Below are 24,153 nucleotides of genomic sequence, written 5' to 3' on the forward strand. Positions count from 1 at the left end.
AATGTGACTTTGCTGTATAAAAACACACACACACAAACTTTTTTATGTATTCTCTTCGGAGGCCATTATTATCAGATATTTTTTGCTATAATGTGTTTTTCTAGTTTAAGAATTTACTGAAGGCCTTTGTAAATAGAACATTGTGGAGACTTCAGGACCAATTAAATAATACTAAACATTTGCTAGATGTAAAGAAATGTATGTTAATGAACCTCACAAGACAAATTAACAAGAATAATTAAATATTGTGTAAATGACAGCAATATAGCAGGTTAATGTAAAACAATATGAAGTTCTGCATTGGACTATGTTAGAAGACTATATTCTGAGAGTAAAAATTTTAAATACTTTTGTTACTTGATTTATTAAGTGGAATATTTAGTGTCTGATATTTGTGTCTGTGTTACTTAAGTGTTTTAAAACCAAAAAAATCATAATGTCATTTTGTTCATTAACACTACAATGTGATTGTGTTAGTAAATGCTCTGTGTCTTTAGAGAGTTTATTATGTAACTGTGTTGGTAAACTCTTGGTTACATAGTAATATTTGTATTATTTGATAATTGAGTTTAAAGCAGACAGTGTGATTGTATTAATAAACTGTACTTTAGCAATAAATAAGTGTTATTATATTATTAACATATTGTATTATATGTGTTGCATTGTTTTAATAATAATTATTCCAGTATGATCTCAAACACAGCTATATCACATTTCTTTTGCTCTTTGAGCATTGTTAAAAACTTTTCTCAATCAGTGCACTAGTCGATATACCCCTATCAATTTTGCACCATTTCTGAACATGTACATATCATGCGACTACTTTCCACCAACAGTATTATGCTCCCTATATTGAAGCAGCTTAGCTCTTTCTGCCATTCTCACTCAATCCTCACTTTTAAGAATTGGCAGATTCTGAAAGAAATACACAAGAAAAATGTTAACTTCTGATGTGGTCTTACCTCCTTTCACACCTTCTCTATTGGTACAGCATTATTTAGTTATGTTTTTTTGCATGCTACTGAAATATAAGAGATCTCATGAATTGCAAACATTGTGTCAACTATGCATTTCCTGTTACAGTCGAAAATGTTACTGTTAAACAGCTTCTCAGGAATCAGGTTAGACTTCATCTGCAAAGAAAGTTTGTCTTAATTTGCAGGAAGCTACGTTTGTATGTTCAACAGTTATTTCTTCTTATTTTTCATGTGGCATTGTTTCTGAGAAAAAAATACAATTAATGAGAAAATAATTTGGACTCTTTTTTTCTCTAGTAGCTTATTTTAATCTGTTACACTGTACACTTCTTAAAGAGTTTTCACCTTCCACCCATTCCTGTACTGCAATGTCATTCACTTTGGTGGTGAATTGTTCTTCCTGTCCTTTCTCCTGTTGCTTCCAGCTCTATCAGGGAATCCATGATAAGTATTTCAACATGAATGCTTCACACCTGGTTAATACACTTGTAGCTTGGCTCCAATACTTTTTGTGTGGCTTTGTCCTTGTCTAAAAAATGGAAGAATTAAGTATTTTGTGTCATCTCTGTTTAGACTTTGCTATGTTAGAAATTTATGTGTCATTTGTCATCTAAGTGTCTTTAGAGGCATTGCAAGTGAGATATTGATTATTACTTTGTTGTTTTTCTTTGCATATTCATTAATATTAAATACTGTGTGGACTTAACAAATTTCAAGGGCTTGTTAGGTTATTTTCACTTAGTTCTTTAACAAAGTATGTTTAAATTGATTGCAAGTTACACATGATTACTACTTGTAACATCTTATTTGTTATTCCAGCTCTCAAATGGTGCAACAGTATGTCTGTGGATTTACAATATCAGAAACTGGGTTTCAACACCCATGGTGGACAGAGCATAGATAACCCATTGTGAAACTTTGTGCTTAACTTCAGACAAACAATTCTTATTATCTTTTAATAATTTTCTTCATGAATCTTAACTGTGTGCTTCATCATCTTAATTTTTGTTAGTGTAGGACTTAAATGTGTCCTTTTTTCTTTAGGTTAATTTAGAGGATTTGTGAATTAATATTGATTCTTAACGTGTTTTCTAGGTAATTTTCATTGGTTTGCACATTTTTTTATTATTTTTAGGACTATGCCGATTTAGATGGTTTGTCTGATATTTATCAGTACTTTTTTAACTATATATGTTTAAATAGCTTGTATGTCACATATCTTTACTAGTAACATGTAATTCACTAATCTATAAGAATGATATTTTTCATTGTTTTTATCTCCATGCTTTATTCTCATAATTTTCTTCAGTGTTGGATGTAATTATGTGTCCTTTGTCATCTAGATTACTTTAGATGAATTGTAAGTTAGATGTGGATTATTAATGTGTTTTCTAGGTAATCTTAATCATTTTGCACAGTTATTATTATTACATATTTTGTGGGCTAGATACACTTAGATGGTTGTCTATTTGATACTTATAAGTACTTTGCTAATTAGGTAGATTTAGATAATTTCTAGATTACATACCAGAAATAGGTACTTGATTGTTCTATTTGAATAAATGCTGTTGTTTTTTTGTAATTCTTCACTATGTGCCTTATCATACTAATTTTGTAAACTTAGAACTTAAATGTTTGTTTTGTTCCATCACTGACATGTTTTATTCTTTCCTGGTTACAGAGCTGAGCTTTGCTTTGGTTTCTTTTCTTATGTTCATGACACTAGTAATGTCATTTTATCCTTGTAATCTATAGCTTGGAGTTCATCTTTCCATATCACCATTCTCAAGTTTTTAGCAGTTCATCAAGCTTTATCCTACTTTCTTCCTCTCTCTATCATGGAGTGGGTGGTAATGTTACATTCTGACATCTTCACTGTAGTAACTCGTATCACAGAGCCAGGAAGTAACAGTTCAAGGTCTCTGTGTTTTCAGATCCTAAATCTCTTTTCTGGGCCCACAATTACCACTTTGTGGTCTTCACTTGCCTTTTCTTCTAAATCTGGTAGTGGATTTTTTATCTCCTCCCAACAAGATTCTACATGTGGAATAGTCTCTTAATCTACAGGCCTGTAGGTGGATATGTCCTCAGTTGGAGATATCTCATTTATGCCTTTCTCCACTGGATCACCAAATTTCCTTTTCTTTCTTCTTCTGTTTATTATCCACTAACTTTGGGGGGTAGTCGTGTTCAGTCAAGTATGGAGAATTCTTCACAATTATGCTTAATATCTTATTTGATATTCTTTCAAGAGTTCTATTTTTATTCCAAACCACACTATGTCTTGTTTTACTAGTGGTTCTGTCTTGGCCAATATAACCATCTTTCTCACTGCTCCAGCCTTTAGTTGTGTAACCTTTGTCTACCCTTAAATCTGTATTCTGTTGATTTCAGTTATATATTGTTCGTCCAGATGTCACCACACTCTGCCTTCACACATGGCTTTTGTCAGGTGCATTGTTTCAGCCCAGGGATTGACTCCATGTGTAACATCTTTTTTTTTCTTGTACCCTTAGTCCTTCTTTCATGTCTATTTACCACATAGGTGAGAGTATACCTTAAGACTTTGATCTATTTGTTGTGATTTTTTTTCCTTTCTACCCTTCTGTTCATTCTCTTTCCTTGTTCTTCACCTGTTTGTTTGACAAAGGGTTCTCCACGTTGGTCATTTCTAGATATCTGATAGACTTGTCAAACACATTCCTTTTCTGCAGATTTTGTCTTTCCCTTTCATTTCTCTCCATTTTTATTATTTCAAGTCATGCATCCTCTATGTTCCTATAATATGCATGATTGGGATCTTAGTGTGATTCTTTACATCTTTACCATTCTTACTTTGAACTTTCATTTTCATGTTCTATCATCCTCTCCCCCCCTCAAGATTTTATTTTCTTCTCCTCATTGCTCATGGAAATCACAAATTAGATATTTCTGTTTTCAATGTTACCCGCTTCTTCTACCATTTCTCTTATGACATACTGCTTAACTGGTCTTTCATCCCTAAGATTTGTGCTGCTCATGGATGCTGTTTGACTATCACTTTCATCTTTCACTGGTGCTGATGCTGATATACTTTTGTATAGTTCTCTCCTTATGATTTTATGTGGTATTACTTGACTACTTTTGAGGTTCAATTTCCCAACTTTTATACCCTGGAAACCTTTCATTTTTCATAATAACTTATTAGGCTGGTGTATTCTAACTCCTCCATGGAAGGCCCCCATGACCTTTTGATTGCATTAATTGGGAGTGATATGCTTTTAAAAGTAGGAATTAAAGATACCCATTGTACTTTCTCTAGTGTGATGGTTCTCTGGACTCCCCACCACATTTAATTCCCCCTTTTTTCTTTCAGTGTAACATAGGAGTTCTTACCCATTTCTTAGTTTCTGAAAAGATTGATCATGAGTGAGACTAGAACTTTACCAGTTAGAAGAGGGCAAGGCTGATCTGCCTCCTTCCATTTCCTCTGGATGCTTTTTATCAGGTGGACTCCTGTCAAAATAAAGTAACAAATCGGTTGGAGCAGGCCCAGCCTATACAGAATCCTCTTAAAACTAGGTGCAGGATGACACTCTCCTATTCTTATAGTTGTTTATGGTAGAGACTCCTATTCTCATTAATTCTGGTTGCAGGAGGTTCTTTTCCAGCTCCTACAATTGAGTTTGGGGGACTTCACCTGCTTCTCAGTGACAGATACAGGACATAAGTGCACTGTTTCTTGTGGTTGAGTAAGTGTTACAAATCTTCCTAATAATTCCAGATGCTGGATATCTCTTTCCTGTATTTATGGCTGGGTAATGAACGATTTCTGTTTGTGACACTGGTTACAGATATTGCTTTGTTCATGAGGTTGATTTTAGGCAACCCTGTAATGCTAGTTTTGGTGTATTATACTTCTTGTTCCTGATGTGGTTTTGGGAGTTTGTCCAGTTTCAGCCAGAAGCTAACTTCCACTTCTTAATTCCTGTATACTTATGATTAGGCTTGTTACGTATATATATAGATAACACAGTCCACGTGGCTTAGTCACGTTTATATTTATGTCATAATTTATCTTTTTTTCATCATAAACCTTCTAATGCCAAGGACAAGTCATGAAATCTCATTTGTCTGGTTGAGATTGCACGTGTATGTAGCTAATTCTGTTTATATTTTACTGTGGATTACACCTATGACAGATTCATTTCCTACATCATGAGCAAAGAGCATACCTGTTCCAGAAGTCAGTATGGTACCTCATAAGTGTGCTTCATTTTCATCTCAAAGCACATACATTCATTCAGGGGGAGTCACTTTCCACTTGGTTCCCACATTGTATGCTTAAACTTTGCACTGTTGAATTCAAGTTTTGTATGAAAGGAGGTAAGACCATATTGGAAGTTAACATATTTCATGCACTGAAAATGCATTTCTGATAGCTGCTTACTTCCTCTACCCTTGGCTGGTGTTCTTCTTTTATAACCTGCCATGAAAGTGAGGATTGAATAACAATAGCAGAGGGAGGTAGCTGCACAAATGTAGGTGATGCAAAAAATTAGTGGAGAGTATTCACATGATATGTACATGTTGAGGTATCATGTGAAATTGGTGAAGTATATTAACTGGCAGGCTGATCATGAAAATGTTTTACAATGCTTAGAGGGCAGAAAAAGGTTGAGATAGCTTTATGTAAGACGAAGTAAGTACCTATTTATAATACATTTTCAGTGTATGAAAAATGTCAACTTCTGAACTTTAAAAAAATAATTTTTTTGCATTTTGAATTTATAATTCTGTGTCTAAGGTTTACCAAACTCACTTGTATTATTGATTCAAAAAACTATTTTTCTTTCTTTGATATAGTAAAACTTATGCAATAAGTCATATACATGCTTTTTTTTTTGCTTTTTTTGCAAAGTTTTCCTGTAAAGATAAATTCTCTTCATTTACATTATTAGACATATATGAATACTTTTAATTTGATATTTTATTAAGTTTATTAGATATTAAATTTTTCCATCGAAACCTTCTCGTTCTTTTTCCACTGAAATTTCAAGAACCTTGTTATGTGATATGCAGGTCTTTGATTTGCACTACCTAACACTGTTTGAACTTATTTTTAAGAACTTCATTCATTGAAGTGTTCAGTTAGAGATGTTAGTAAAGAAAAGAAGGAGGTCCTAATTTTAAAATAGTTTTTGCTATCCTAAAATATGTTTTAAACCTGTAAATTTTGTTCAAAAACAGTTTTATGATAACATTTTTATGTATTTTTAGTTTATTATTTTTTTATTTCCCAATAATGCATCTTCATTAGACTGAAAAAATCACTGTTTAATATGTTAGAGTGAGAGCAGCTTTGAAGTATGGAGAAGACAGGTTTATGAGTATAAATCCTGGATCAACAAATTTATGTACACTGCAGACAAAATTGTTGATCTCGGAATGTTCCAGTTGGATTTTCGGGAACTTTATGAGTCTTTAGCTAGCCAAACAGAGATCCTTTTGGAAAAGTTATTGAATAACATCTCAAATGAGCACCAGGAAGAAAGTAAAAGGTAACACCATAAAAAATTTAAGCACAGACTTTTTTAATGTTATAAATTCTAATCTAATCAGTTTATCAACAAAAAGCATAAAATGAGAGGGTATTAGATACATACTGTTAATTTAAAAAGTGTGTAGCCTTTTTTTATTGCACAGTAAATATTAATTTACACTAATAAGTACCTTCACAGTTATGTCATCTAATATATTATCTTATCTACTTGACAATAGTCATTTTATAAATTTATTAAAATATTTTTAAGTTGATAACCTATCCTGACATAAAAAAGATAACAAATAAAAAATGATGCATAAGTTGTTAAGTTGTATTTTTGTAAAATCTATTAAACAGAAGGAAGTAGGAATCTATTGTTTATTGGGTTATTATTCTCTACAAATATTCAGAAGAGCTAAAAGGTAACACTGATAATTTGTGAAAGACAATTTTAAAACATATCTGACCCTTACAAAAATTATGTATGTTGTAGTCGAAAGCCAACTAGTTTAGAACTACATCAGTTATTACAGATCATAATTAAAATGAAATGCCTTAATGAAAGTCAACCAGTATAAACAAAATTGTAAAATACACTTACTGTTGTAAATCAATGAACTAGAAAATGAAATCCTAAAATAATTAGATTGTATTGAGTCATTTGTAGTACTCTTGCTATTTATGATTTTTGTTGATAAAGAACTGAAACTTCTTTCACCTAATAAAGTCTTATTTCATGGTAATAACTATAACCTTTTTTCGTTTGTTTATTTATATCACTTCTATTCTTCACCTTCAGGTTTTCACCCTAATAAACAAAATATTAGACTTACACGATGACTGGAAATTCTGTACAATTGAGAAAAGCCTTACTATTATTGTTGGATTAACATGTTCATCACCAATGAAGTACTAATGAGTCATTTCTATTAATCAGGCACTAATGATGTGTTAACACATCAATCAGCAAAGATGCTATAACTGTGTGTAAGCAAACAGATAAACAGTCCTTTAGTATTGTACAATGATCATGCATGTGTGTTTCCCTCTTTCAATTACTAAAATTTCAGTTCACATGACCTGAGATTTCTGCAGTGCCTTGTTTTGATTACTATTATGGCAACAAGATAGCAAAGTTGTTTAGAGTTTTACTCTGAATGAAACTGCAAGTAATTTACAAAATTCCAATGCACAGTCATTTGAAGAGGATGAAGTAGGTAGTAATTATGAACCTTGTGAGCCTGATGATTCAAGAGGACTGGAGTGTAAATACTAGGTTTTTTTTTTCAAACTGCTTCATCCATGGCAGATACAATAACCCAGACACTGACAGTGCACTGGAATACTGGTATAAACTGACAGGTGGCTGATTGTTCGAGCTAAATGTATCAGTCCAACTAATATTTATTTTATTGCATAGCCTCAACTGGTTACAGGTTTGCTACAAGAGGCTGTTCCAGTTGGAATATTCAAACTGCTTATTGTGGAGGATTTTTTGAATAGGATGGTTGCTGAAAGGAATAAGTTTGCTGAACAGCTATTGGAATTGAACTTCCTGTTTTTAATGCCTCTTTGACACAAGTAAGCAATAGAAGTCACTGTACATTATTGGCTTAGTGTATGAGATATAAGTACTGTAGCAGTAAATGTATGAAACCACGTTACACTGTGTACACTGTATTCACTAAAGGTTAAGATACCTGTGTTTGCACAAATGATTGACACACAAGAACACCAAGAAGTAATGATTTATTGTTAAAGAAAATACACTTTGATTACACAGATGTGAAAAAACTAAACACTTAAGAGAAATTGTTTGATTGCTCTATATATTTAACATGCAGTTTTGAGTTTTTTTCATAAATGCCTACTTTTATTTAATTTTAACTAACATGGCACAACATGTATAAGTTTTTATCTTGTAGGATTTGTGACGAGTACAAACACATTGTAGATAAAGCTTTAACCATTCCAAAAAAGCACTCAGGAGTTGATGAACTCTAAGGTAAGAAATGAAAATAATATTGACATTTATTACGTATGTTACATATTATAATTTATCTATTAGTCTACAACTAATTACGTCACATACATTACATATTACGATTTCAAATAACTAGACATTTTAATTTTAATTTAGAAGATAATTAAATGTCACAATGTATTAAATTTACAATATTTGCCAACAGGATTAATACACACAAGTTTCTTAACACAAACCAATTTTGATATACAAAAAAACAATACAATTTATAATAACAGTTATTAAAAATAATTATGAGAAATAATTATTTATATACTAAAATTTTACAAACTCACAAACAATATTCAGTCTTCTTTCTTGTCTGGAACTGGATATTTCATTAATAGTCCAGGCCCACAACGAATAAATTAGTTTTATGTTGATACACATGCATTTCATTTGACAGGAATGCTAGCTAACTCTATTTGTGGTTAAAGTAAGCTGCAAAAAATTAATTTTTTTTTGTAACATAGTTGATGGTCATTCTCAATTTTTTTTAAGTACAGATATAATCATATACATGTGTATGTGTGTGTATTGTTTTCTTAAAGACAAATACACATAAAGATAGAAAAATACATGAAAAAAATCCAAAAAGGACTATGTTTGAAATGATAGTGTAAAAGAAACGCGTTATACTAAGGAGTAATGTTTACTGTGTTTTTAGAAAAACTTAAAGGTAATGTTTCACAAATGTAAAAAAAGGTTTGATAAAATATTTTTATCAAATTAATTATATTCTAATAATTTTTTCTTTGTTAAATATTACTTTTATTTTATGATAAACACTATATATACCTTTATATTTCATATACTATATATTTCAAATTGTGAAGTATTTTCACTTTTTTATTTTTCATTTTTACAGAGAGTGGGAACACAAGTTGTTGATGTTAGGAGAGATAATTGATGAGTGGTTAAAAGTTCAAGCTACATGGCTATATTTAGAGCCAATCTTTAGTTCCCCTGATATTATGGCTCAAATGCCAGAGGAGGGAAGGTATGCACTACAACTATTTTAATATTTCCTCAATGTTTTTAGAATTTGTATAAGTAGTATTTTATTGCTTGTGTGAAGACAATTTATATATTATTGTTTTATCTGATTTTTTTTTTATTCTCTTTATATACATATTTATGTATATAGCTTAGTATTTTAAACATCAAATATAATTATTAGTGCTTTGTGTAATTCAATTATCTTCTTATACTTATTAGTTGAAATAGAAAAATGTAGTTGTGATAAAAATAAAATGCAGTTATTAAAAACATTCCATACAGGAAAGAAATACAAATAGAAAACATATTTTTATTTGTTTAAATCAATTGTTACGGGTAGCACCACCTTTTAAATAATTTTGTGGTACATTTAAACTTTAAATGTGTTCCAACATCTTAATACTCTTATCATACAATACAGATGATTCACAACTGTAGACAAGAACTGGAGAGACACCATGAAAGCTGCTGTTTTAGACAGACATGTTCTGGCAGTTCTCCAGGTTGAAAAAAATTTAGAGAAACTAAAGAAATCCAGTGAGTTGTTGGAACTGATTCAAAAGGTAAAATTGCAGTCCTTTTTGTTGAAACTGTTTAATATCATTGAGAAGATAACTGTAGTATACTCAATGGCAGTTTTCACCTCTGGGATGTTCCCCATCATAAATTTAAAAAAGTATCTATAAAAATATTCAAGAAAACAAAATGGTCATAAATTTTCACTACCTAACTTAAATAAAGATATATACACATATAAATCAAATAAACAAATGATTTGTTTATATTTTATAACGTCAATATGTCCTGCTAAGCACTCAGCTGTTGTCACCTTCACTTCACCACTGATATATAATTTTTATAGAAGTCTGGCCAACTGTTAGGAATACCCCTCCTTACATCCACTTCATTGCTAACTTTTTACTCCAACTTTCATACTTCACATCTGTAAGCAAATTGCTAACATAAATGCACATGCCACTCATGTGCTAGATGCCATTTGTGGACCACTCCACTTTTTCTTGTGTAATTGCTTAGTTTTAAATTATATTTTGCTTTCCACAACATTTCAGTTAATGACATAATTGTTTTGCTATTATCAATGTGTTTTAAGTAAAGTTTTGTGTATATTTTACTTTTAAAATCAACAAAGTGGATTGCATATTTCCAAATAAGCTCAGTAAATTCACGTTATTATTGCACTTGTGTTTAATTAAACCATAATTTTCTGAATTGTATTATATTAACACTGATAAATATTTTAGATAGTTCACACTTTTCACAATAATACATTCATTAATATAAAAATGTCTTACTTCTGAGTCCATACCTACCTCTTCACACAGAAAGCAATCTTTCTTGTGCATCTGCCTGAGAGATTTGCATTCCACAATTCTTTAGACAACTTCAACCAACACTCACTAGATTTCTCATGATTTTTCACCATTACATAATGATGTTATTATGTAATAAAAGCCCTCCACTAATATGAGCATGACATAACCTTCCTGTGCACTGAGATTTTCCACTGAGATTCTTCATTAATCTTCCTTAGCACTGTGTGTATTTGATGTATTTTGTTGTATTCATAACTTACAGAGGTTTGCAATCTAATAAAGGAACTTTGTTTTCTTTAGTTTATCAAACTATGAACTTTCAAGTTCATGCAACTTTGGCATCTGCTGAGATGAGGAATAACCTTGCAATAGTCAATTTCTTAATTTGGCTACTGAAAACATGTTAAACATAAATGGCATGATAGCCATTGTGCATAGGGTAGTAGGTTTTATTATGCAGCCAAGAATTATTTCCCCTCATTCTGAGAAGGAATATGATGAGAAAGACAACTTTTACTGTTTGTCTCCCCTTCTGGTTATGCTTTCTCTTGTCGTTGAGGAGAATTTTCAGACATCCTCATGCTATTTGGACTGTATCACTCTATCTCTCATTCCATTTTTACTATATTTCCCATTCTCTACGTCACAACTCCCAACTTAAATAATTTTGATTCTTTTCCCATCTTCTGATAATGATGTTAATATTGCTTCCTTTATAGATCTACCCCATGCCAGTGATCTTATTTCTTGTCCTTCTTGCTTTCTAATTCCTTTATCATGGCCTACAGTTAACTGAACTTCCTCTTTCTAGAGTCATAGACCTTGAAATCTCTTTTGCCTGTTTGGGAGCAAGCCCACTGAGGTCGATTTCACTCTCCAGTGCTTAGTTCTCTTGTCTTTGCTTAATACTACTTTCTGTGTTTTATTACCTTTCCTCTCTTCACTTCATGTAAGAGACAATTCATCGAGCCCTACTTGAATTTTCAGGCAATTCCTGTTCCCTTCTCCTTTCTGCCATAGTCTGTACTACTACTCTTTCCCTGTTTACTTGGATCATTATACTCCTCCCACTTCCTATATTTTTACCCCTTTTCCTATTTTATCCTTTTGCTCAATACTCTTCAGCCCAGTGTCAGACGTTCTGGATTCATCAATGACAATGGAGCAGATTCAGTTGTCATGGGGGGCTGGTCTTTGTGATATGCACATCTTTGTTAACAACTATCTGCAGTTAGATAGGTCATACTTGTTAGTTTTCATGGACTGTCCCTTCAATTCTTCTCTCAGTTAATGGCTGGTTAACTTCACTTCTCTCTCAAATTACATCTATCTTCAATATCTGGAAGTCACTGTGCCAGATCTATTGCACAAACAAGTCATAGAGAGGGTCTTACTTTCACCTGTTTGTGGTCCCCAATAAAACTGGGGACTGGAGGCTGGTAATCTACCTTTCCACTTTCATCTGCTAGGTGGTCATCCCTCATTTTTGCATGGAAAATTTCTTTACTCTTTGTTGGTTCTTTTTCCTTGGACTTTGGATGAGCAAGAGTGGCATCTCAGATATGTTTCTTCATATTCCCAATGCTGAGTCTTAAAGATATTTCAAATTTGTTTCTTGAAATCATTCTTTCCAGTTCAGCGATCCTTTTTTCTTTTTAGCATTGCATTGACCTCCTATGTCTTTAACAGAACAGTCAAGGTTTTTGTGTACCATCTGAAAGAACTTGCTCTATGATTTTCATTATTGCATGAATGATTGGCTTCTTCTGTCCCATTAACAGGAGAAGTCTTACCTTCATATTTTCCTTCTGTAGGAAACTGTCTTTGAAGGATGGCTTGCCAAGACTTCTAAATTCTTTCTTATCCCATCAAATACCTTGTTTTTCTGGGAGTATTTTTTTTCAACTTCTTTCTCAGCTGGGCTGAATCTTACCCTGTCTATCTGCAAATGATGGAACATTCTCTCACTGGGATGTGAGTCTGTCCTACTCGTGTTGCCTGAGAGACTCTATTGTCTTTAGTAACTATAGCTTTCCTGAAACTGTTTATTCTACTGGGCCATGCTCATATCAACCATCTCTGAATGCCCTTGTGCAACCAGTGTAATGAATCACAGGAACCTTTGGACCTACTGTTTCTCTTCTCACAGACATTTTTGAGTGGCTGTCTACCACTTCGATACCACTATAAATGTGCACCTACTTCCACCCAAATTTTTCTTATGCCTTTTCACCAATATATTCTTACTAGGAAGAGAGGCATCTCTGAATGACAACCTTATGTTGAACACTCTGATCAAGGATGTATCTTGACTTCAGCTTAATGTACTCAAACTTTTGGCAGTACTTTGGGCAAGTTCCCATTTTCTATCCCTCCTGTTGGATTCTTTAGTTATGGTTCACTCTTTAAACTTCACAGTCGTATCTTATATCAAGTGTCAGAAAAGTATCAGATCCAGGACTCTTTGTTTTCAAACCCTATACCTTCTTTTTCTTGTGTCACTTCTCAATACATTTGCCTTATTGTCTGTCATGTACTATATGTTGTAAACCTCAATGCAGACCATATATCTTGACCAGACTTTGTTCTGTCCCATGGAATAGTTTATTGACTTTGGGTTTTCAGATGAGCGAGCTCTCTCCTGGGGAATCTATGGATCTGTGCTTTTACCACACCTCCATGATTTTTATTATGGGCCCTTGTGGCACCTCTTTGACTGACTCATCACTGGTTTTCTTTTTTGCCTTCTGTCTTGCTATTTCCCTCTTTTCCTTCCTCTCACACCTTCTTTCTTGCTGCAACATGTTGCTATTTGATTTCATACTTGGGATTTATCCAATCCATTACCTGTCAAACCAGACATTCTTATTTGGTGATCTTTTTCCTGTCTTATTCTTGTTGCTCATCTACCCTGTCTATCTACCAGTGTAATAGTGTTTTCATTCTGACATATTCATCACCATCTTCATCCTGACTGTCTCATTGTTGGCTATCTCTCTTTTTTACAATATTTTTCAACAAAGGGTTGGCTCTCTCTACCATTGTTGGTTATTAGGCTGCCTTGTCTACCACCCATTATCTTTCCTGATTTTGCAAGGTATTGTCTTCCCCAGTTCTATCCATATTTTTTCTCTCCTTCCATAGATATCCCTGCCCTGTTCCCTTGCCCAGTTTGGACCTTAATAATCTTGCATACTCTTACCCAGTTTCTCTGAGCCAATGGTCACCTGCTCCTTATATTAAATTTCCCTATAGTTCTATTTCCTCTTACTCCTTCCCTTAGGTCACCATCTCTATGACTTCTATGCTTTGAACTCTTTCCATACCCTTTTCTATCCTCCATATCTTTTACTTTATCGTGTCTGGTCTCTTTCCTTTCTAAGACTTCAGCATTTGGGAAGGTGATTCCTTCCATGCTCAATCTGACTTGTGTCTTCTGTCACATTCTGTTTATGCTGTATCTTGCTACCTAGCCTACATCTCATAATTTCTTGGCTCCCTTCTTCACTTCTTTTCTTCCCTGGGATTTTCTTCTTTGAGGGACTTATCACTATCTAAACTTACAGGCTTAGTTTGTCAACTGCTGTTGTTGGTCTACTTTTCATTGGATGTCAATACCTGCAGGCTGTTTCATATTTCTTCTCATCAAATCTCCCACCTCACCCATTCTTTTGCCTCTTGTTTTGATGGCTACTTGATGACATTTTACAGACTGGCATGTGGACTACATCTCCCACTTTCATCACACACTATCTTCATCACCTGGCTGTCTCATCTCCTGTGAGTTACTGCCTATTCCAGTCTGCTATCTTCCAATCTACTTACCATCCTTAGTCAGATGAATACATTTTCTCTATTTTACAGGATTCTGTAAAGTGGCTCGTGGTGCCACTCAGAGTACTTTTATTTCTCAAAATTTTGCACAAGTAGTATCCCACAAGTATATCCATGTGAAGCTCCTGCTATTGGGTGTCACACTCCATGAGTTTCTTTGGGTGCTCTCTGAATGGAGCTGAAATAGGTAAATCTTGCACCAGTCCCTTCACTATATTAATGTGGGATTTTAGTTTTGTGTGATTAAATGTATATCATCTTGAAAGTTAACGTTTTCCCTACCTTAAAATACCCACTTCTGCACAAATTTCCCACTCTTCCTCCACACTTCCAGTACAATTTTGTATTTTTTGCATTCACAAGTTATGATGTCTTCATATTGGTGGAGGGCTTTTGCTACATAATAACATTATTTATGCAGTGCTAATCACAAAGTGACTAAGTCTATTGCTCCTATCAGAATTTATTTAGTATACAATAATGTAAGGATGAAGGAAGCTATTCTTTTCATGAATCTAAAACCCCTCCTCAAATTAATCAAAAATCTAAAAGAACTTCTCAACTATAGGGCTTTGTCCGAATATTTTCTTGGACAAAAATCTAAAAATAATACTATTTTATTTTGTATTGAGAAGACTGAGGTTATAGTGTTATTTTTGGTTAATCTTATTTTATTGTGAAAAACAATATTATTGCATTATCACTTTGCTTTATATTCTAATATAATAATGTACTGTAATTAAAAAAAACTAATGTTTTTTTTTACCAAAAATTTGATACTACATTTCTAGAAAGATTGGTACAAAAAGTAATTTTGTTTGTTCTTAAAGTGCAAAATTTGTAAATTTGACTTTCTATATGTCCAATGTGAAGCAGGAAATGGTTTCAACCAATGATAATTTGACTTTTTAACCATAGTGGTTAAAAAGTCCAGATGAAAATGTATTTGTTATTGCAATAATGGCAACAATTTGACTTTGTAATAATTAATATAATTAATTTTTTTCATCATTCAAATCATAAACTGATATTTATATTCTATTATAATCTTCTCTGAATTATATTCAAAGTTGTATAATTGCTGTAGTTGTGTTATCAGCTTAAAAACACGTTATATGTATTATCATAAAAGGATAAGCTACAATAGATTTGTCACATTTGTTGCAACTGATGTCCAAGGAACTCATTAAAAATATATTGGAATTGATTGAACATAATATTTTACAACATACATTTTGCATCAATTAGTGCTTTATTTTGTATTTTCATATTTTTATCTCATAGGGCTTAAATGACTACCAAGGTTTTTCTTTTTATCTAATGATAAAAACTTTTAGAAATCTTGTCAGAAACAAAAGAGGTGAGTTTGCAAGGAAATTGTTCTATTCCCAGTTTATAAATAGTATAAACCATATTTTAATTTATATTTTGATGGTTTATGTTATAGATTAGCTACATTTTTCACTGTGTTAGCAATATTCACATTTTAAAAAATTACTTATTTTGTTTGCAACCCTTTGATTTTGTGGGGACTTGTTTTAGAATACATTGACAAATACGTTTAGATTTGATGCATATATATTAAAATAAATGTGTAATATCTACTTAAAATAGACTGACTGGTTACTTTATTAAAATCTCCTTTGTTTATTTGTAGAACTCACTATTTATTTACTTATGCAAAACACATTATCAGTAAATGTACTTACTAAAGTGGATGTATAATCCTTGTAAATGCAGAGGTATTGGCTATATCGTGGTTAAACTGCAAGGTAATGGGTAAGAGTAATGATTTCTTTTACTTTTAAAGGAGCATAATTGTAAGTACTTGTTTCGCTGAAGCATCATTATTAACTACTTTTTTAACCAAATGTTCAACTACATTTGTTTTCAGAATCTGTGAAAAGTGGCAGTTTGAAGGGGATATACGCATGTCACTAGAAGCAATTATATTCACTAACAGCAAGCATTTTTTCGGGGATAAGACAGTTGGACAACTTTTAAAGCTTAATTGTCGTCATATATATAACAATTTATTCCATCAACATTAATCAAAATTTAAAATATTCAGCTACACTGTGCAAAGAAAACAATAAAAACTGTCAAATGGCAGCTAAAAAAGCAGTCTGAAAATTATTTATCTCAGATTGCAAACAGTAAACATAGCTTCAGTGCTTAGCTTAAAGCTATTTGTATCTGTTATTGTGTATATTTTAGGCAGTAAATCAATGAAAGAATTTGATGTGATATGATAAACCACATTCCTAATTTTTGATGATACAACGTACTGGTGGAGAAAGACATTAATCAGTTAGCCCTGCTTTTGTTGTTTCCAAAAATATAAGATTTTCCTTAGTTGTTTGCTTGTTGTTATTTTTTTTTAATGCAGTGTTTCAACAGACTTAGGAAGGTTGTATTTATAACTGTGTTCTAAATACAGTGAGGTACCAACTATAAATTTTATTTGTATAAAGTAATTCATTCAGATTTTTACCACATTTTTTTTTAGTTTAAAGCACAAGCTTTCAGCTTAATTACCTAAGCCTTTTACATGCTCAAAACATTTAGTAAACAGCGGGATCTAACAAAACAATTCAAATCACAAGTTACGAAGCAAAAATGAAAAAAAAAACAACAGTAAACCTAAATAATTTTAAAATGAAACTTGTATAAAAGATATATTCATAATTAAAAGCAATAAAATTTAAAATCTCTCATGATAAATAATTACTAAAAAAGGACTTGCCCTAAAAGACTCTACACGTTTCACTGTTTGTATGACATTATCTTCAGGAGTAACAGTAGAGGTAATGTTGGGAATGGTTATAAAGAATAATGATGACCTGCAACTGTTTATCAGATAGCATCCTGTATCTGTTAAAAATAGTATCATTGAAACCTCACCATGTAGAGTGCATAGAATATGCAGCAAACTACTATGTAGAAACTGAACCTCTACAATTTGAATTGACTTTTAGTAATAATAAATATCTCGAAAAATTGATAAAAAAAGAATGTCAAAAACTTTTTAATGAGGAAAGTACCATTAAACAGAAAAATAAACTATGGATGGTGATATCCTACTTTTAAGAACTTGGAGAAAATTGAAAAGAATAATGAATACCTTTAACATTCAAATTATGTTCAGGTGCCCGATTAACTTGTGCAATATTTTAATCAAGGTTAAGTCTAAATATCAGACTTCCATGTAAAAACACTTTGTTTGCAACATATCATGTGAGCATAAAAAGAATACATTAGAAAGACTAAATGTCTTGTTAATATTGGGATGAAACATCATCAAAGAGACTTTGCACATGCTTCTGTAGGTACTTCAGGCATTGCATTATACACTTGAGAGGAAAACCACAATGTTGATCCCAAGAATATAAAACTCATTGCCAAGGACTGTAATACCAGAATGAAAATCAATAGGGAAGCTGTTAGAATTGCACCTCATGACTGTGGTCCTGCTATAGGCATTAACCATAATCTTGTAATCCCCCTTCATACTTACTGATTACTTATTGTTTAAAGAAATCAAACCATGTATTTCTCTGTTGCTTTTATAAAAAGTACCCTAAATTTTTATTAATTTCTTTTTGTTGATTTTACTTTTTGATGTGGTTTTTATCTTTCTAGCATTATGTTAACAAATTACAATAATAATATGACTTGCTCCGTTTCTTGACTTTGTAACATTATTTTATTTTACCTTATTAGCCTTTAGGCTTATTATTTTACAGAAACTTAGGGCACATTTTATTTTAGTTGTTGCTAGGCAACTTCTAATTTGAGTTGTTCTGTAAGATTCTTTTGTTTACTTAACATCTTGCACTTGTAGAAGGCTTAGGTAATTGAGCCCAAAGATGGTACATCGAGAAAGAAAAAAACTTTTGATGATAGTCCAAATAAATTGATTAATACAAATATGATTACTCGTTTAAAAGCCTGAGAAGTTATTTAATACTTATTGTTCATCAATTATTGTCTTACTTCCTGTTTCTCCATGTTCTTAAGGTTTTTCAAGCAACAACAATTTCTGTTAGAAGGTTTTCCTCCAGGGATAATGATAACATTATTGCACTAGAATTACAATTTGTTTCTTTAATTACCTTTAGTAAATAACACTTATGAAAGCAAAGACTTCATTTTACTTTATGTCACCTAAGTGAATTTGGTTGACATAATTATTTTGAATTTTGAGTTATCATGTAATATAAAAGAAGAAAGAAGAAATTCAAACTTTTTATTGTGATATTTACAGAGACTTCCAGAACTTATGACTTGATCATTACATATGTTTGTTATTAAAGGTAACGCTATTGCTATTGTAAAGTTCTATGACCTATTGTAAAGATATTTAAAATTCCATTTTTATGAACAATTCTAGCCATTCCTACATAGGCCATACTACTGCCTGCCTGATAAATGTAAACATTTTTCTACACAAGTGCAAAGGTGTAACAAACAGCAAACTCTATGTATAATCTTTTAAGGCCCAGTCTCAGATTATAAAAAGAATAAACTTTACAGATTATCTGGACATAACTCATATGGAGAGCAGTGAGGATGAAAAGAGTTGACATAAACAATACCTACCTCTCGTGCTTGAGGACAGGTAGAGAAATGGCTTTTACAGTTAGAAGGGATTATGAAAGATAGCATTCACAAAGTAAGTTCCTTTAGGTTCTGTACTTACATACAATAACATGTACATGTGTTAGAACAAGAAAATATTTTCTTATTCTTACTATTTTATAGGACTAATTCTTTTATGCCATAACAAAATATGAATTTCAATGCCATGGCAATGCTTCACTGGTCTCTGTTGAAAATTGAATAAGCCTTGTTGAGAATACTTATCATTCTTTAGAATTTCAATATACTTGTACCAAGGGCATGTAATAATGTTTCTGCTTGAATGAACATACTGATCAAATTTGGGATATGCTAAAATAAGTCAACTGAATAGCACTCCACAACTAAACCTTGATAAACTGTTTAATACTATATATTAAATTTTGTTGTCATGCCATGGCCCAACAAGTATAAATAATTGTCAGTAGAGTAGAGATTTTAATAAAAGCTTTACATAATGCTGGTTGGATTACCCCTGATAATTGGCTGCAGGCTTCAAATGTTCCCAAATACTGTCAAGTACTCCCCAGATCATGAAACTGAGATAAATAAATTTGAAAATAGAAAAGGAAGAGGCAGAATACCTTAACACAATGACACTTGTGTGTTTTGTTTATGCAGCATTTGCAACAGAAAAAAGACTGCTATTGACCTCATGCATGAGATAAAGACCATGTGCTAAATGATAGAAAAGTGTACATTCAATTCTATAGCTGTTAAAAAAAAAATTAACTTTGATCTCCAAGTATTTTCAAGAGACGGAGATTTGCTAAAAAGTACAAAAACTGAATTATTGATGATCGGAAAATGGTGTTATGGACAGGTAAGTACATGTTTGAAATATTTAGTTCAAAGCATTGATTGTATAACTGAAGGAAGAAAAGTGAAAGTTACATGGGTGTCAAAACCTGATTTTACCAGCATAAGTCCAGAGACATACCATTATATCACTGGGGGCTAACATTTCTTATGTAAATGTATGCTGAAATTTGATATTAATGCTAATCATAGAACAGTTGAGATACTTAATTTTATTATTGCTAACAGGTAAAAAATCACTCGAAATATTCACCTCGACAGGAAAGGAATGCTTCAGGTATGTGATCTTAGTACTGTCAACAGGTAAAGAACACTTCAGATACTCAGTTGTAGGCTGGTGTTACATAGAACATTTGTTATTATAAAAAACAATGTATTCAAATTAACAACTAAAATAAAAGGAAATACTGGAGCCAGTTATAAAAAGTTCATAAGGCATACTTCTGATACAATCTTACTTCTTCTTACATAATAGCTTTCCTCTATTTGTGCTGCTTTATATATACAAATATTTTCACTCACCACTAGTATTAAGGGTCCAAATTCACTTGTTTCCCAAGGGTATTACTGTGTTGTAGCATGCAAATGAGCACGTGACAACTCTCCACCAATAGGAGTGTGACACACCCTTCTAGTGTAGCTGACTTTCTCTTTACTGAAATTTACATGATTCAGCACTCACTTATGCACATGTATAAAGTTTTTGCTTCTTCCTGTGATTCATACTTCACTTTTTATCATAACATTTTCTGTTAACTTTACTTAGTTTGTGGAGGGCTTTTGATAATTTTTCCTTTCCTTATTATGAGTTTGCAAGTTCATGTGATTGTTACTTCACCTAGTATAGATTCAAAGGATTTTATTCCTATTAAATGCTATGTTGGCATTAAAACTAAAGGTTCTTTCTCTAAAGTGCTGCTGTTATAAATATTTTATTTAGTGTCAGCAATTGTCCAGAGGGGATGTTTTAGCATGAATAACTGGATTATCTCTGACTTTTTTACTTAAAAAATTATTCTCATCTACTCACTTCTGAGATATTAATTTTGAGGAAATATTTTTTTGTCTAGTGTATGATATGTCATTTTCAAATTGTTGCCACGGAAGTTTCCATTTCAGCTGTATTGTGAGATAGGAGTATACTAATTAAACAACTTTAGAAGCCTCTTCAATGTGGTATTGTTATACAGTTAGCTTTGTTGATAGAATTTCAGTTAGAAAAATAACAATTTTGTATAAACCATTACTGATGTTCCTGTGATGCCCGTCTTTCATTATGTATTTGACTCAAAAGGTAGTACAGTATTGAAATCAAATCAATCCTGTGCTGAGACAGCTCTTGGAAACCAGCAATGAACTCCAGTTTTACTAGCACAAGCAAATAAAAGTAGTGATACATTCCACCTGAAAAGGATGCCAGTTTGGCACAGTTTAACCTTTTAGCTAATAATTTGTACCCATTGTGCAGCTTGATATGCTTGATAGACTGAAACAATCAAAATAATGTGTCTTTCTCAAGGACTTGACAACCATGAGATGAAAGCAAAATGTCACTGAGCCTACAGCTCCTTTGTATTGAATCTTTTGAATCTACCACACATTGAATCATATCGTATTATCTACAACTATATATGAGTGAGGTTAATAAGGTTTAATAAAAGAAATAATGTGTTGCCATAAGTTAGCAACCATTATATCAGTTTTCAGTCATGTTTTCTAACTGTCTTATGTAAAGTAACCTTCATCCCTCTTATTCTTGAAGGACAAATTTGAAAATGGTTTTCTCAGTTTAAAATGTTTAGTTATAGAGTAAAATGTAGAGGTGTATATGCATATACGAACATGACACGCAGAAGTTAGGTAAAGCACATTTCTTGATAGCTCATTTATTAAGTGGTTTAAATACTACTTTATTTCTTTAATATTACCATCTGTAAAAAATGATATCGGAACATATTCTAAGTCAAACTGTGAAAAAAATGTATATATATAGACATGCACACTAACATGTATATTATAAATGACAGTTTAATTTGGTCTTAAAATAACTTAAAATAAGGAAAACATTCTGTTACTTTGAGAAGTAAGACAGCAATTATGCCACCTTTTAATTTTAGGATGAAAAAATGATAACTTCTGTGATAAGCTCATCTCTGACATATGGCTATGAATATTTGGGAAACACTGTTTGGCTTGTTATTACTCCTCTCACTGATCGCTGCTAATGTACCCTCTTTGGGGCATTGCATCTTCATTTGGGGGGTGCTCCTGAAGGACCAGCCAGGCACTGGGAAGACTGAAACCACAAAGGACTTGGCCAAAGCTGTTGCAAAGCAGTGTGTTGTATTTAATTGCTCAGATGGCCTGGACTATATTGCTTTAGGAAAGTTTTTCAAGGTAATGTATCCTCTGCTCCTCATGAAATAAACAATTTCTCACTGTAACAAATATCATTTCTACTGTATGGTAATGAGGTTAAAGATATCCACTAAAGTCACAATACAAAAATACAAGTGAAGTATTAATACTAAATGAATTGTCAGCAATACACTAGTTATGCTTTTTAAAAATGTTTATATTAGAATCTAGTACGTACCACTTTTTTGAACAGTTTGTATTTTCAGTTTACAGTTGATTGTAAATAATTTGTAATTTATTATGATCTTTAATTCATTAATATATGTATATATTGTCTTTTATAAGAAATGACATTCACAAATGTAAGATGTTGCAATATTATCAATAACAATTTGCTTAATTTAAGATATGATGAAAGCAAAATTGATGGCTAACTTATATCAGAAGTTTTCTATAGATATTAATAATTTTTATAGAATAATTTGAACAGAGCTTAATGTTTTATTCTAAGGGTCTTGCTTCCTGTGGTGCCTGGTCCTGTTTTGATTTAGAAGTTCTATCTGTAGTAGCTCAGCAGATCTTAACTATCCAACGAGGAACAGAAATTAAATTAAATCCAGCATGTTCGGTATTTATCACCATGAATGAATGTATGATTAACAACTCATGTTCTCGTTTAATAACTTTCTTTATCCATATTACAGTTTTACTTAACTGCTGTTTAAGAATGTCTAAACAGATTTGAAACCAATAAAAATATTTAATATACTTTACAATCATGTTTCCAAGTCATTGGTATGTGCTTCGTATAGTATGTTCCATTCTTTTTTTCAGTTTAGTTTTACTAACTTTTTTATTATATGTCTGTAATATATTTAATTTATAATGTATATAAGATATGTTGTATGAAATTGTTAACTTAAATAGTATTCCGCAAACTATATTTGCCGTATATAAGCCGGTCTGAAAAGTAACACACATTCAGCAATAGACATTACATACATATAGTGTGGTTGTAATACTATTATGATAAACACTTCCACTTGTTGAGAATCTCTGTGGAACTATACAGAAAATGTAACGGTTAACAATGTAATAGGTCTAACACTAATGTCTCATGTTAAGTGTAAATTTATGTTCTAAGGTTTGTCGGGTTTCATTTTATTCACTTTTTATGATTACACTTCATTATTAGCTTGATATCTTGTGTAGAAATAACCTAGATCTTATGGCATATTGTCGACATTAGGGCTGTTAATAAGTAAAAAAATCCTATCCTGAATTAGCTGTACTAATCCCGAGATTTATTATCTAATTCTGATCACCATTGGTTTATTAGATCAGAAGTTAATGAATATAATAAACTGTTTGTTTTTTAAACAGTTTTGATGAATCAGTTTAGTTTCAAAAACAAATATTCTGTAATTCATATAAAATCACATCTAATAATGATTTCTGACTATAGATGGTGGTAAAGATTTAATAGCGAACTTTTATTTATCAGACGGTCACTGCTTTCATTTGTTGAAATGAAAATAGGTCGTTAGATGTCACAGTATCTCGTAAAAAATTGTATCATGAAAGAAAGCTTCTTCAGTCGCCAGTCACACATCATATCCCATAAACGTATTTTGAGGATTGGCT

At 32.0% G+C, this 24,153-nt stretch overlaps 2 protein-coding genes across 20 annotated transcripts in view; both read left to right on the forward strand.

Annotated features, from left to right (window-relative positions):
• The window catches only part of LOC143243061 (dynein axonemal heavy chain 7-like), a 37,551-nt gene extending 17,345 nt beyond the window's left edge, over window positions 1-20,206 (forward strand). For 10 of the 19 annotated variants that reach the window (XR_013023823.1, XR_013023826.1, XR_013023824.1 and 7 more), the window contains 3 exons: window positions 6,306-6,517; window positions 7,922-8,082; window positions 9,393-9,453. Coding sequence is in view for 4 of the 19 variants with exons in the window: in XM_076486794.1 (XP_076342909.1) it covers window positions 6,306-6,517; window positions 8,005-8,077 (285 nt within the window). In the remaining 15 variants the exon portion in view is untranslated. The other 9 variants (XM_076486797.1, XM_076486796.1, XR_013023829.1 and 6 more) reach the window with 9 other exon arrangements.
• Window positions 20,207-20,291: 85 nt separating this feature from the next.
• Window positions 20,292-23,804, forward strand: LOC143243060 (dynein axonemal heavy chain 12-like). The gene is made up of 3 exons (XM_076486793.1): window positions 20,292-20,428; window positions 22,269-22,548; window positions 23,021-23,804. The coding sequence occupies exons 2-3, from the start codon at window positions 22,312-22,314 to the stop codon at window positions 23,252-23,254; spliced, it is 471 nt and encodes a 156-aa protein (XP_076342908.1). The 5' UTR covers window positions 20,292-20,428; window positions 22,269-22,311; the 3' UTR covers window positions 23,255-23,804.
• The last annotated feature ends 349 nt before the right edge of the window (window positions 23,805-24,153 follow it).

This window comes from Tachypleus tridentatus, unplaced genomic scaffold, assembly GCF_004210375.1.
Source record: "Tachypleus tridentatus isolate NWPU-2018 unplaced genomic scaffold, ASM421037v1 Hic_cluster_2, whole genome shotgun sequence".
NCBI classification, from domain to species: domain Eukaryota; kingdom Metazoa; phylum Arthropoda; class Merostomata; order Xiphosura; family Limulidae; genus Tachypleus; species Tachypleus tridentatus.